This window comes from Marmota flaviventris, chromosome 17, assembly GCF_047511675.1.
Source record: "Marmota flaviventris isolate mMarFla1 chromosome 17, mMarFla1.hap1, whole genome shotgun sequence".
Classification (NCBI taxonomy): Eukaryota; Metazoa; Chordata; class Mammalia; order Rodentia; family Sciuridae; genus Marmota; species Marmota flaviventris.
Genome location: NC_092514.1, coordinates 41053680 through 41066112, shown reverse-complemented (window position 1 = coordinate 41066112; position 12433 = coordinate 41053680). Strand labels below are relative to the sequence as shown.

The following is a 12433-nucleotide window of genomic DNA, read 5'->3' as shown; positions in this document are numbered from 1 at the left end:
ATAATGTCTCTCACGAGTTCATTATGGCCAGCAGACACTGTATTTCAACATCCAAATAATCAGAGACTTTAAAATAGACTTCATTCCAGTTAAAGTTTTCAATAAATGTGTTTTTTTATTGTTATTTATAACCTGTCCCAGGAAAAAAATAATAAGTATAACATGAAAAGCCAACTGAGAGTGACCCTGTAGCACCAGCAGTGAGGCGGCTTAATATCACTGGGATTTGCATCCTATCAAGCTATTCATGCTGAGGCTGGGACCCTGGTGCTAATTTCTAGTAAATTTCACGCTTGATGTCTCCCTGTTGTGGGTCATTGCCGGTTCGTCTAAATAAACTGCTTCCAAATGGCTCTTCCATCTAAATATTCAGCCAGTTTTTATAATTTAATTTTGCATTATGCTGAATAGCCTTCCGGCCAGATAGAGCTCATTGGAAAAAAAGCACCAATACCATCTTGACAAGCTTTTATTTATTTATTTATATTTTTACTGCTCGAATTAGACCTCCTAGGCCGACTAGTAAAGAGTTTTTTTTTTCCCCTCCACTAATGTCAATTTTCAGCATAGCAAGAGCTGTCTCTAATCTTTTCCTACTCATTACACACAATTTTGGAGTCATTTTACCCACAGTGCAGTCGGCTCCTGGCTGTGTGTTTGTGTGCACTGAGGGATGGCATAATTGTTTATTTTCCCTCCCTGCATAATCCCTAGCCAGTATTGAAACCAAAACTGCAAACATCTCCCCAAGGGATGTGGAGAATGACAAGAGGCTCTCAGTTTAGGTCCCTTTACATGAGATAATATGCAGGAAACATCCTGACCTGTATGTAAATATGAACGGTGCTGTTCTCCCCCTCCTACTTCCACATAGATCTCTATCTTCCCTAAAGCTTATCTGTCTTATGTGATGTGTAAACAGACTCATTAGTACCAAAATTCAGAAGACAAAACTGGTCCTGCTCTATATTAAGCCAAGAACTCATTTCTGACCAAGGGCAGGAAAGAAAAGGGAACAGGCACTTGTTATTTAACAGGTACAGAGTGTAAGTTGGGGATGATTAAAAAGTTTAGGATATGCTAATGCTGGTTACACAATCTTGTGAATGTATTTAATGCTACTGAACTGCATACTTACAAATGGTAAATTGATAAATATTATGCAATATATATTTTACCACAATAAAATATAATATTTCTGAGCTCTTGAAATTTCTTTTCACAATAATCAAGGATATCCCCAAAGGAAGGGAGAAGCAGGTGGGTCATAACTTTCTCCAGAATGTTCTAGGATCTGGTTCTGGTTCTGGGCTTGCAGATCAGCCAACTGAGTTTTAAGAAGTCAGTCTACATTACCACATCACTATATTACTCTCCCAAGTGTCACTGTTTAGCTGAACCATCTTGGGAAATTCACTTACCCTCCATCCCAATTTATGTAAATCATGGATAACAATATAAGTTACCCCTTAGCAGTGCTGGTTGTGATGACTGTGCCCCACGCATGCTAGGTGAGTGCTCTACCTCTGAGCCACAACTCCAGCCCCACTCAGTGAATCTTAATTGTTGTTGTTCTTATTGTCACAGGGCTAGCAGCCAATCTGGGCCTGAGCCAAAAGATGTAGCAGAGTTGAAGCTTTTCCTAGAAGTGACACTTCTGAAACTTTTGAACTCTGAACTCTAGTTAGCATATCATCTCCAGGCTGACTCATCAAGACTGCATTTTCAGCACTGCTTCCCAGTCAGGGCTTAACATACATCTTACAGTCAAGGAAGTGGAGATGGAGTGAAATCTGACACTATGTGAACCTCAAATACAGCAATGAAAGGGGTGTTAGGTCTCCCTCCCACTGGCTTCCACATGATATTATCCCCTTTTGAACACCCTGCTATTGTGTTTATAGTTATCACTTTGCCATTCTGCCCAGGACATTTTTCCTGACTTCCTGAGGTAATATCTGTTTCTTACTTATTTTTGTTAGCTCTGAGGTGGTTGACATAGTTCCTTGCACTCAGAAACTCAGTAAAGATATGTAGGATTGATTTGTTTAACCTACACTCTCAATGTTTCCACTGATTTATTATCTTGGTCAAAAAATAATTCACCTTCACAGTTTAAAAAAGTACACAATTTATATGTATAGTCAAATCTCCCCCAAGAAAAGCACAAAAACACAAAATGTGGTAGTTCTCTAGCAAATAAGAATTTTTTCAAATTAAAATCAACCAAACAAAAATTAACCTAGTCCATTTTACGAGGCAAGCCTGATCATACAGGGCTCTTTCCTAGCCAGGCAAGGGAAAAATCACTGGGAAAATGATAAATACCTCTAACCACATGGCTGATGATCTATAAAAGGGGAACTTCCCTAGGTGTGTCAGCTCCTTCCTCCCATTCTCCTAATCCTTCTACTATTTCTGAATCTTGAGATGAATGAGATTTGTACCCATCAGCATACTCTCTCAGCCTCCAGATGTATATAGAGTCTGCCCTTAGCCTGGCCATGGATCTCTGCATTGGAGAGGACACTTTACCACTATAAGAGGTGGAGTGTTTTCTTTGGCCCTCCATGTACTGTCCATAGTGGCTTTGCTCATTGGAGGTTTCTCATTTAATGGTGATATGGACTTCCTAATCACTAAGCAATTCCCATAGCACAGAGTAGAGCCTTTATAATAATGGTCTAATCTGCTAGAGCCACTGGCCCAGGGCTGTTGGTGGATAATAATAAAATGTATCACAAATTACCACAAAGAACAGCCTCTGGTACAGAATTTGTTCATTTTCTTCTAGTTTGTGCTAATTTCAGTATCTATCTTAGTCAGTATACAACATTAGAAAGTAATATGAATGAAGAACATGCCCAGAAAGAGGGACAGGGACAAGTACAATCCTACTTTCTAGGACCATCAGAACGGTACAATATCTACCTATGAAAGCAAAATCTACAACAGTAGCCCACCTCGGTAACTAACAGATTATTCTGTAATTTGGTAAGGAATAATAAAACATACCATATTTTTCCATTTGAATTGCAATTCAGAAGGTATCTTAGAGTAGCATAATCCCCCAAAAGCCTAGGGTGATGGGCTGTCATCATACCCCCAGAATCTGCAGAATCTACTCCCTCCCCATGTCACGTGGTATCCAGTAATCAATGTTGTCCCTGTAGCCCACAACCAAGTTAGTCACCTTTCATTCCACCAGAGAAGCCTCTCCAGTTGGCAAAGACCATCAAGGGCAGCCCTTCGCGGTTGAAGTCCTTGATAGCCTGATAGGTCTTAAACGCAGAATCTGGGAACCAAACCTGGCCAGCTTGCTGAATTATCTATTGGGGAAAGTAAAAAAAGAAGATAAAATTAACAACACAGGGCTGGGGTTGTAGCTCAGTGGTAGAGCACTTGCCTGGCATGTGTGAGGCCCTGGGTTTGATCCTCAGCACCACATATAAATAAATAAACAAAAGATTCATTGACAACTTAAAAAAAAATTAATAACACAGTTTAAGGGAGAACTTCTCCAAGATGAACAAGATTTTATGTATTAAAAAATGAAAAGTCAAGCTGAATGGGGTGGCATATGCCTGTAATTCCAACTATTTGGAAGGATGAGGCAACAAGATCACAAATTCAAGGCTAGCCTTGGCAATTGGATGCTGGGAATATAGCTCAGAGGTAGAACACATGTGCAAGGTCTTGGATTCAAACTCAGCACTGCAAAACAAACAAACCTGAAAATTCAATCAAACCAAATGAAAACTAGTTTATCGGGGCTGTGGATGTGGCTCAAGTGGTAACACGCTTGCCTGGCATGTGTGCGGCCCGGGTTTCATCCTCAGCACCACATACAAAACAAAGATGTTGTGTCCGCCGAAAACTAAACAATAAATAATAATAATAAAAAAAAAATTCTCTCTCTCTCTCTCTCTTAAAAAAAAAAAAAAAAAAAAGAAAACTAGTTTATCAAGATCATTTTTTGGGGGGAATGGGGGTGTATTATAGATTGAACCCAGGGGTGTTCAACCACTGAGCCACATTCCCAGCCCTTTTTATTTTTTGAAACAGGGTCTCGCTGAGTGGCTTAGGTCTTCAATAAGTTGCTGAGGCTGGCCTTTAAACTTGAGATCCTCTTGCCTCAGCTTCCCAAGTCGCTGGGATTATAGGCATGCACCATCTCTTCAGTCTCAACATCAACAGAGTAGTATTTACTTAAGTAAGAAGAGAAGAACTCCCACAATACAGGAGGGGAACTGATAGCAGTATACCCCCAAGACCACTTTTGAAGAGAAAAAGAAAGGATCCTGGACCTTTTAAATATTCTTCTTTTTGAGTGTTCCTTAGAAAAAAGGGGGAAACCTAACTATTACTAATGAGAGAATATAGGCCTAGGAACCAACCCCCATTCATATTTCTGTTATCTTTCTTTTTTTTTTTAAAGGCAGATCTGGTAATGGAACCCAGGGTCTCATGCATGCTATGTAAGTGCTCTACCACTGAGCCACATCCCCAGTGCTCATTCAATCTTCTTGAAGGCAACTTGAAATTGGGCACCATGGCACATGCCTGTAATCACAGAGACTCAGGAAGTTGAGGCAAGAGGATCCTAATTTCAAGGCCTCAGCAACTCAATAAGATCCTATATCAAAATAAAAAATAATTAAAAAATGGACTGGGGATGCAGCTGAGTGGTTAAAAAAAAGAGGGGCAGTGGGTGGGTGGGGGGGAGGGTTGTGGTATCCATGCCTGGAGTTAGGGCAGACTGCATTATCAGTTCTAATTGTAGCTCTTCCATGTGTTTGTTCAGAGAATCTTCAACAGATGAGCTTCAGTGCTATCTCAGTTGCCTTTCTGTAACAGCATCTCTCCAACAAAATCAGAACATTTTCTGATTTCAGTAAGAACAATGTAAAGGCCTATTTCATTTGGGGGACAGAACTTGGCTTGTTGTCTATCTAGAGTCATCTTAAAAGTGAACACACGAGGGCTGGGGATATGGCTCAGTTGGTAGAGTGCTTGCCTTGCATGTACAAGGCCCTGAGTTCGATCCCCAGCACTTAAAAAAAAAAAAAAAAAAAGTGAACACATGAGTCAGGCATGGGGATGCACACCGATAATCTTGGCAATTTGGGAGGTTGAGGCAGGAGATTGCAAGTTCAATGCTAGCCTCGGCAACTCAGTGAAGTCCTAAGCAACTCAGCAAGACCCTGTCTCAAAAAACAAAAAGAGCTGGGGATGTGGGTCAATTATTAAGCATCCTTGGGTTCAGTCTCCAATACCAAAAAAAAAAAAAAAAAAAAAACCCAAAAAAGAAACACACACACAAACACATGATGGTCTAAAATCATTCAAGGCTGCTGCTGCGCTTTCCCTTTAAAATTATCCCTAGTGTATCCACAGGCACTGAAGGGAAACAAGCTCTAAGCACAGGCACACAATGTACTCTAGGTGACCTACCTTGGCTTCAGAATCCAGGTTTGCAGGATCAGCTGGGATACTTAGTTCTACTGTTCGAGTTTCTACGGCAACTACTCCCACAGGTATTCCTCCTAGCCTGATAAAAAATGAGCCACATCAGAACCCAATGCATGTCGAGATTATAGCTAGTCGTTTATTTCCAATCCCACATCAACACTGGGACTAAAACTAGAAGCAAATCAGACAGCAGGGGAGAATCTAACTTCTAGGGGCTAAATGTGAGAATATGGATTTAGTATTTATTCTATAAATATGGTGGGAAACTATCCTTGGAACCACTCCTATTCTGGATAGCCCCAACAGGATAAATTCAAACCAGGGCTATAACAAGGGGATCTTCTACATTTAGACTCATTTCAGTGCACATACAAATCTACCTCTGTGGTTACCAAATGAAGTTTCTCTATTCACTCTAGAGCATCTCTTGGTGAATATGGAGGGAAATGGTCTGGAAGGTAGTAGGAATCTGAAACTTTTGGTAACTTTTCATGAGTCCTGGTCCTGTGAAAATACAACTATAGTTTTCTTTTCTTTTTTTGGTGGTACTTGAACCCCAGGGCCTTGTACATGCTAGGCAACTACTCTATCCCTGAGCTACATCCGAAGCTCTTTTAATTTTTGTTTTGAGACAGGGCCTCATAAAATTGCCCAGGTTCACCTTGAACTCGTGATTCTCCTGCTTCAGCCCCCTGAGTAACTGGGATTACAGGTATGCACCACCATGGCTGGTAGAGCTGTAGTTTTTATGGAATATGAATAATGTGGTGCAAGATTTGAGGGTACAGAAGGTTTTACCACTGGGTGTGTCAGTGGGGATTGTGTGTAGGTGTGTCATGAGAATGATGAAAAATATATACAAAGAGTAGGGAAGTGGTTTAAAATGGGCCCTTAAGTTTTTCTTTCACAGGAAAAGAACAATGGGACAGGGACAATTTCAGAAATCATTCTGAATCTACACTGGAGGCATATATTTAATCTCAAAGCTAAGTTAATTAAAAAACCTATTCAGGTACTTAAATGTTTCTACATTTATACTCCATGAGACGCTCTAAACTTAGTCTTCATAAAGATTTCCTAGGAAAATCAGAGAGCAGGAGAGGAGAGGGGCAGAGATGGGGGGAAGGAAGAGAGATTGAGGGAAGGGAGAATACAGAAATGCAGAGACAGGGTGAGTCTTTACCCTGGAATATGTGATTCAATCTTCACTCTCAGTTGCATTACTTGGGCCGAGGGCTGGGATGGGCTAGTCTCTTGTTCCCCACACCATCTCCATAACAAACTTTTCCATGAAGGATGGTCTTGGGTTGTTACACTGGCTACTGGAAATGGATTCTTGTCATCACAACAGGCCTAATGGGGGACTGAGTGGAGACCACCCACCCCCTTGTCACTTGCCCGCATTGAATCAGAATCAAAAGCCCTCTAGACAACCAGACAACGAGCAGGAGGTACACAGGAGGGCTTAGAAATATTTCTGCTCACAATGATTAACAATCCAACAGGAAACTTGTAATTGCAAAAGCCACCCTAAATCGGTAACTTATAACTTATATATTAGGGCCCATGTGACCTAATAAAGAACATCTTTATCCGAGTATTACAGTTATTTATTGAACTTGAAAACAGCTCAGAACAACTTCTGTTTTCTATTATACTTCATATAAATTTTATCAGGCTAGCACATGAAGATGCTACATCTTGTTTTATAGTGTGTCCCTGGACAAGGTGCCATGGAATAATAAAAGACAATTTACAGCCAATAGCACACGTATTCCAAACATACATACCAAAGATGAGTTTTGGCAGCACTTACAGTAACAATCCCAGAAGAATACATTTATATTTATTTCTCGAAATGCCATTGCTTTTGAAAGAAGCTAGCTGTACTTGTGTTTTATATACTTGTGAGTATGTGCATGTTTGGAGTAAGAAACCCAAAACTCATCAGATGGAAAGAAAGGAAGAAGTCAGAGCGAGTGTCAGAATAAACAATGGCAGAGTTAACCACAGCCAAGCTTGACTGATCTTGGTTGCAGAATGATTCCCGTTCTTCCAATCATAAGTGTAAAGCATTGTTCTCTTATTTCCCAAGGGAAAATCTTAAAGACCTTAACAAAGGCTTGGTTTTGTGAGGCTTACAATCTGTCATGTTTTCAATAGATAGGAAAACTGAAGCAGAACAGATAAGAGACAAATTCTCAAAAAAGTTGGCCCTAGTGTGACATGAGGACTCTTTTGTAATGAGCTGATAGGTTCTGGGTAGTAGGACACAAACTCTCATGCATGCCCCACAACTGCCTCCCCAGTGGGGATTTTAATGGCACAAAAAATAATTCTCACTGGGACCCAGAAGCCTGGGGTGAGGTAAAAGACCTGAGACGCAAAAGGAAACGAGCAGCTAGTTTCTGTGAGTTTCCATCTGAGCTAACTCAGACCCGAATCCTATTCAGAGTCACAGTGGAAGACCCTGTCTGTGGGATTTGCCATCTGATGGCTCCCTGTCACTGGCAGCATGAGGCGTGCTGACCTGCTATACTGAGCAAACCACAAAGCCTAGAATTATTTTCAAGGCTAGAATCTAAATCTCAACCCAATGTGGCATGTTTGAGAATCTTGAGCAGGTGCCACTTTTCACCAAGATAAGGAAAACTGATTGCCCCCGAGAGGAAGGTGAGCACCAGATGCAGGTCCCTCGGGCAGCATGTCTCCGCAGTGCAGAACTAGATTAAGATCAGCCTTGGCAGGTGCTTGTTATACTGAGAGCTGCAGATTATTTCACACAGAGCTTGCTGTTGAGTGAAGCACTTCTTAGAGTGGGTATTAAAATTTAATAGAAACTTCAATTTCCCACTTATAAAACATGGGTATTCCGGCAACCTATACCAGCTTATTTTACTCATTCCTGTTTCAGGTAAACTTTTTTTTTTTTTTTGAGGGGGGAGGGGGTACAATTCAAATCTGATTATAATCTAATATAGTACATAAGTCACTTAAGTAATCTTGATGCCATGATGGAACTTCTCTCAGGTTACATAAGAAACAGATGAGTCTCTGATTCACTTGTCACCTGTTCCTAAAAGAAAGTAGTCTATGGGGGAGGGGAAGACATTGGTAGGCTATGGCTATTGTAGTTGGGCATTACACCCCCAAAGAGTTTTCCTCGCAGCATTATTAAAAGGAAATATTGTCAGAATCAGCCTTTATATTAAATGCATCACTGGAGTGACACTCTAAATGACTACTGGGAGCCAGTTAGAATACCTTGGGCCTGGTTATAATCCAATATTCTTAGAAAGTTTTGATGAAGAGATCATTACTGATAAAAATCTATATGGCCATGGCCCTTCTGCTTCTTATTTTCAGTTGGAAGAAAAGAGAGCTTCCAAAATAAAAGAGCTCTTACCTGGCTCTACCAACCACCACAGTCTGTGCCCACGGCTGCATAATCTCTGAGAAAGATCCATAGTCAAAAAATCCACTCAACCACTGACCTTTCTGGGCTACAGAAGGGAAAAAAAGAATAAAGACAGTCAATCCATTGACAGTGCGCTGGAACTGATGAATTTAAGGTGGGATCTGGGGGATTATTTGGGGGAGTTTGTTGTTGTTTCTAACCATATTATAATAGATGGAAGCATTAGGCAGCCGAATGTTCATCTGCCTTCAGACATCATCTCCTATTTCATTTGCTAGTCTGCATAAAAAGAATCATTTATCAGCAAAAGCATCATTTATTGTTAAACGATGGGGTTCAGCTAGCACAGAGAGTTTGCATGCTTTTAAATAAATAACTTGGCTTTTTTCAAGATACCACAAGCATTTGTCAAAAGGCAGCCAAGTCATTAAAGATGTTTTAAAAAATGTCTATTTCTATTTTGAAACTCGTCTTACAATTTTGTTTGATTCCATTGATTGTCTTTTAATGGAAAGATGAAAGCAGTCAAATAAGTTAATGATCAGATGAGGACCCAAATTTGAGGAAAAGAAAAGGGATTCAGTGTTTCTGCTAGAAAAGTAAGATAGATCCAAAGTATAATTTTTCTACAAGAAAGGGTCATGACCACATACTCTTGACAGAGCAAAAACATAATGGTTCAGATGCATAATGCTTAATGCCATTAACCTCCCTTGCACAGAAAATTCCCTTCATTGGCAAGACATGTACTTTCAATATCCTAGTTTAAAAACTTTCGTTCCACAGGTATAAATGTTTGACCAAGGCCCTAGGAAAGCTTCTGCAAATAACTGTTTCCTAGTTTGCCCTCTCAGCTCATGGTTTCTCTGTCATTCTTCTAATTTGAACACAGCCCTCCACCCTGTAAAAACTCAAGTCCAAAACCAATTAAAAGTGAAGATCCGAGCAAGCTAACCTCTGCTGACTTAAACAGGACGGAGAGTGTTTTATCAAGACTAAACTTGTAATTACTGTGTTCTACATTCCTTGCCTCTATGGCCCCAGTGTAAAATGTGATCATCCATTTCAAAATTATCGCTCCATCATGAGCCCAAAGCCGATCGTTTAGATTCTGGTCTCGTGTTGGGCGTCAGTTTGAAGAATATCATGGCACTATCTTCTCTAATAAATGACTTTAACTTTTCACCTAGAAGATATCTGCTTTAACTTATCACAGGGAATCATCTGCTTTCTTTAACGCTTCCACTAAATTAAAATCTGAAGTCACTCGATTTGGGAGCGAGTGTTAGCTACAGAGAGACAGCAGGATGAATTACTGGGGAGTCGATGAAAAAATATTATACAAAAAAATAGAAAACTTAGTTTATCACAAATTTCATTTTATTCTCTGGTTCTCATTAATAATGACGGGGATAACCCCTATCTACACCCACACTTCTGTTCACACCATGAATGAGGGGAATGATGAAGGTTCTAATCCAAATTTTAACTTTACATGCCCAGATCATTTTATAATTCTTACTTTAATAATGATTAGGAAGTACAGAATTAATTTCAAGTGAAAAAATCTGCAGCTTCCCCTCCCTTCTTTGATATTGAGGATTGAACCCAGGGGTGTTATAGAACATTTTACTTCTCTAGCCCTTTTTATTTTGAGATGGAATCTCATTAAATTACTGATGTTGTCATTGAACTTGAGATCTTCCTGTCACAGCCCTCACTGGAATTACAGGCATATGCCACCATGCCTGGTTGAAAATGTTTACTTTTTTAAATAAACCTTCATGCCTAATCATAGCAACAAAAAAGCTGACTAAAACATCTGAAAATGCTAATCTATTGTTCCTATTTCAACCCCCCCAATATAATTTTCTGTCATTATTTATCTTTATTTTTAAACATATTGCAGCTCTTTATATCTTTATTTTTTATTTTTTTGGTACTGGGGATTGAACTCGGGGCACTCGACCACTGAGTCACATCCCCAGCCCTATTTTGTATTTTATTTAGAGACAGGGTCTCACTGAATTGCTTAGTGCCTCTCTGTTTCTGAGGCTGGCTTTGAACTCACGATCCTCCTGCCTCAGTCTCCAGAGCCACTGGGATTACAGGCATGCGCCACTGCACCAGGCTTAAACTTTATTTTAATTACTATAAAAATAAAATAAAAAACCCTCTTGCCTTATATGTTGATTAGGGTAGAGTGAACTCTTGGTTATTGTAGTTGGGCTTCACAGTCCCCACAGTGCAGATGAGACAGTCAGACATAGAACTTAGAAGCCTGTTAAGATGATTCCCTAGATTTCTCAGGAGAACTTTTGCTGAGACTTGTTCTGATTTTCAGGAGAAAAGAGGCTCACCTCATTTCCATAAAAGTCCTGAATTTTAAGGTTGATAGGTGTGCTAGGCACATACTTCTTATCATAATCATGTATAAAAATAAGAGGCAAGGAGAAAACTACTATAGTGATTTTTCTGCCAGTGTAAGAAATTTTTTATTAAGATTAATAAGAAAAGGCATTGAAATCAACATTAACTGTTGATTTTTCTAGAATATCTACAGTCAGGTGTCAGATGAAGCCTGAGCACTAAAGTAATAGCTGTGTGGCCTTACACAGATCATTCAACTTCTCTGAGATTGTAAAATGGTGAACTTTCATTCTCATTGTCTCTCAAATAATGTATATATGAATTTCTTTCCATCTGATCCGGCTTTAGTGTGTACGCTTTCTCCTTCCTTCCTTCCTCTTTTCTTTTTTGCAGTACTGGGGATTGAACCAAGGGGTGCTCTACTATTGAGCTACATCCCCAGCCCTTACTAGTTTCTGACACAAGGTCACTAAATTGCTGAGGCTGGCCTCAGACTTGTAATTCTTTGGCCTCAGCCTCTCTAGTAGCAGGGATTACAGGTGTGTGCTACTGCATCTGGCTTGGCTGCTTTCTTAGTCACATGCTTTTATGTGGGAATTGTGATTGAAAGAAGATTAAAAGTTTGAGAGCCAGGGCACCACAGAGTCTTCAAACATATACATACTTGGGTGAGGACGACCTGCTAACATCCATCGAGGATCATATGGAGCCTTTGTGGGAACAAACTCAATGATTCTATCTATAGGATCCTTGGAGTTCAGGAGAGGAACTGAACTGTGCACGCTCTAAAGGGAGATTGGGAAAGAAAGAGCACAGCCATCAGTGAAAAACCGTCTTATGCTCCAACTCAGCAACAGCTACAGACAAAAGATAGCAGGTTCCACATTCAGAAATTAGACGCATTGGTCCCAATCACCAGCCAGAAGCATCCTAGTTATGTGCCAGGCACAGAGGAACATGCACAGGTCTTAATCTCATTTAGAAGTCTGGCACAAAGTGATGCATTTTGACTCTTGATTTCAGTGTGCCCACGCTTTCTGGGAAGCTCTCCAGAGAATGAATGACTATTACAAAAGGAGAAAACCCAACAATGAGAAGAAACCTTAATATGCTGGAATCTGAGTCTAGAAAGGACATGAAGGCATTCTTGGCTGGAAAATACCAGAAACAGGC

The 12433-nt window shown here is 40.1% G+C and overlaps 1 protein-coding gene across 7 annotated transcripts in view; it reads right to left on the bottom strand.

Annotated features, from left to right (window-relative positions):
• The window catches only part of Acaca (acetyl-CoA carboxylase alpha), a 276215-nt gene that overhangs the window by 30216 nt on the left and 233566 nt on the right, over positions 1-12433 (bottom strand). For all 7 annotated transcript variants that reach the window (XM_027950233.2, XM_071603724.1, XM_071603728.1 and 4 more), the window contains 4 exons: positions 11925-12045; positions 8879-8975; positions 5455-5551; positions 3194-3329 (listed from right to left, as the gene is read on the bottom strand). In XM_027950233.2, the coding sequence (XP_027806034.1) occupies positions 3194-3329; positions 5455-5551; positions 8879-8975; positions 11925-12045 (451 nt within the window). The remainder of the gene's footprint in view (positions 1-3193; positions 3330-5454; positions 5552-8878; positions 8976-11924; positions 12046-12433) is intronic.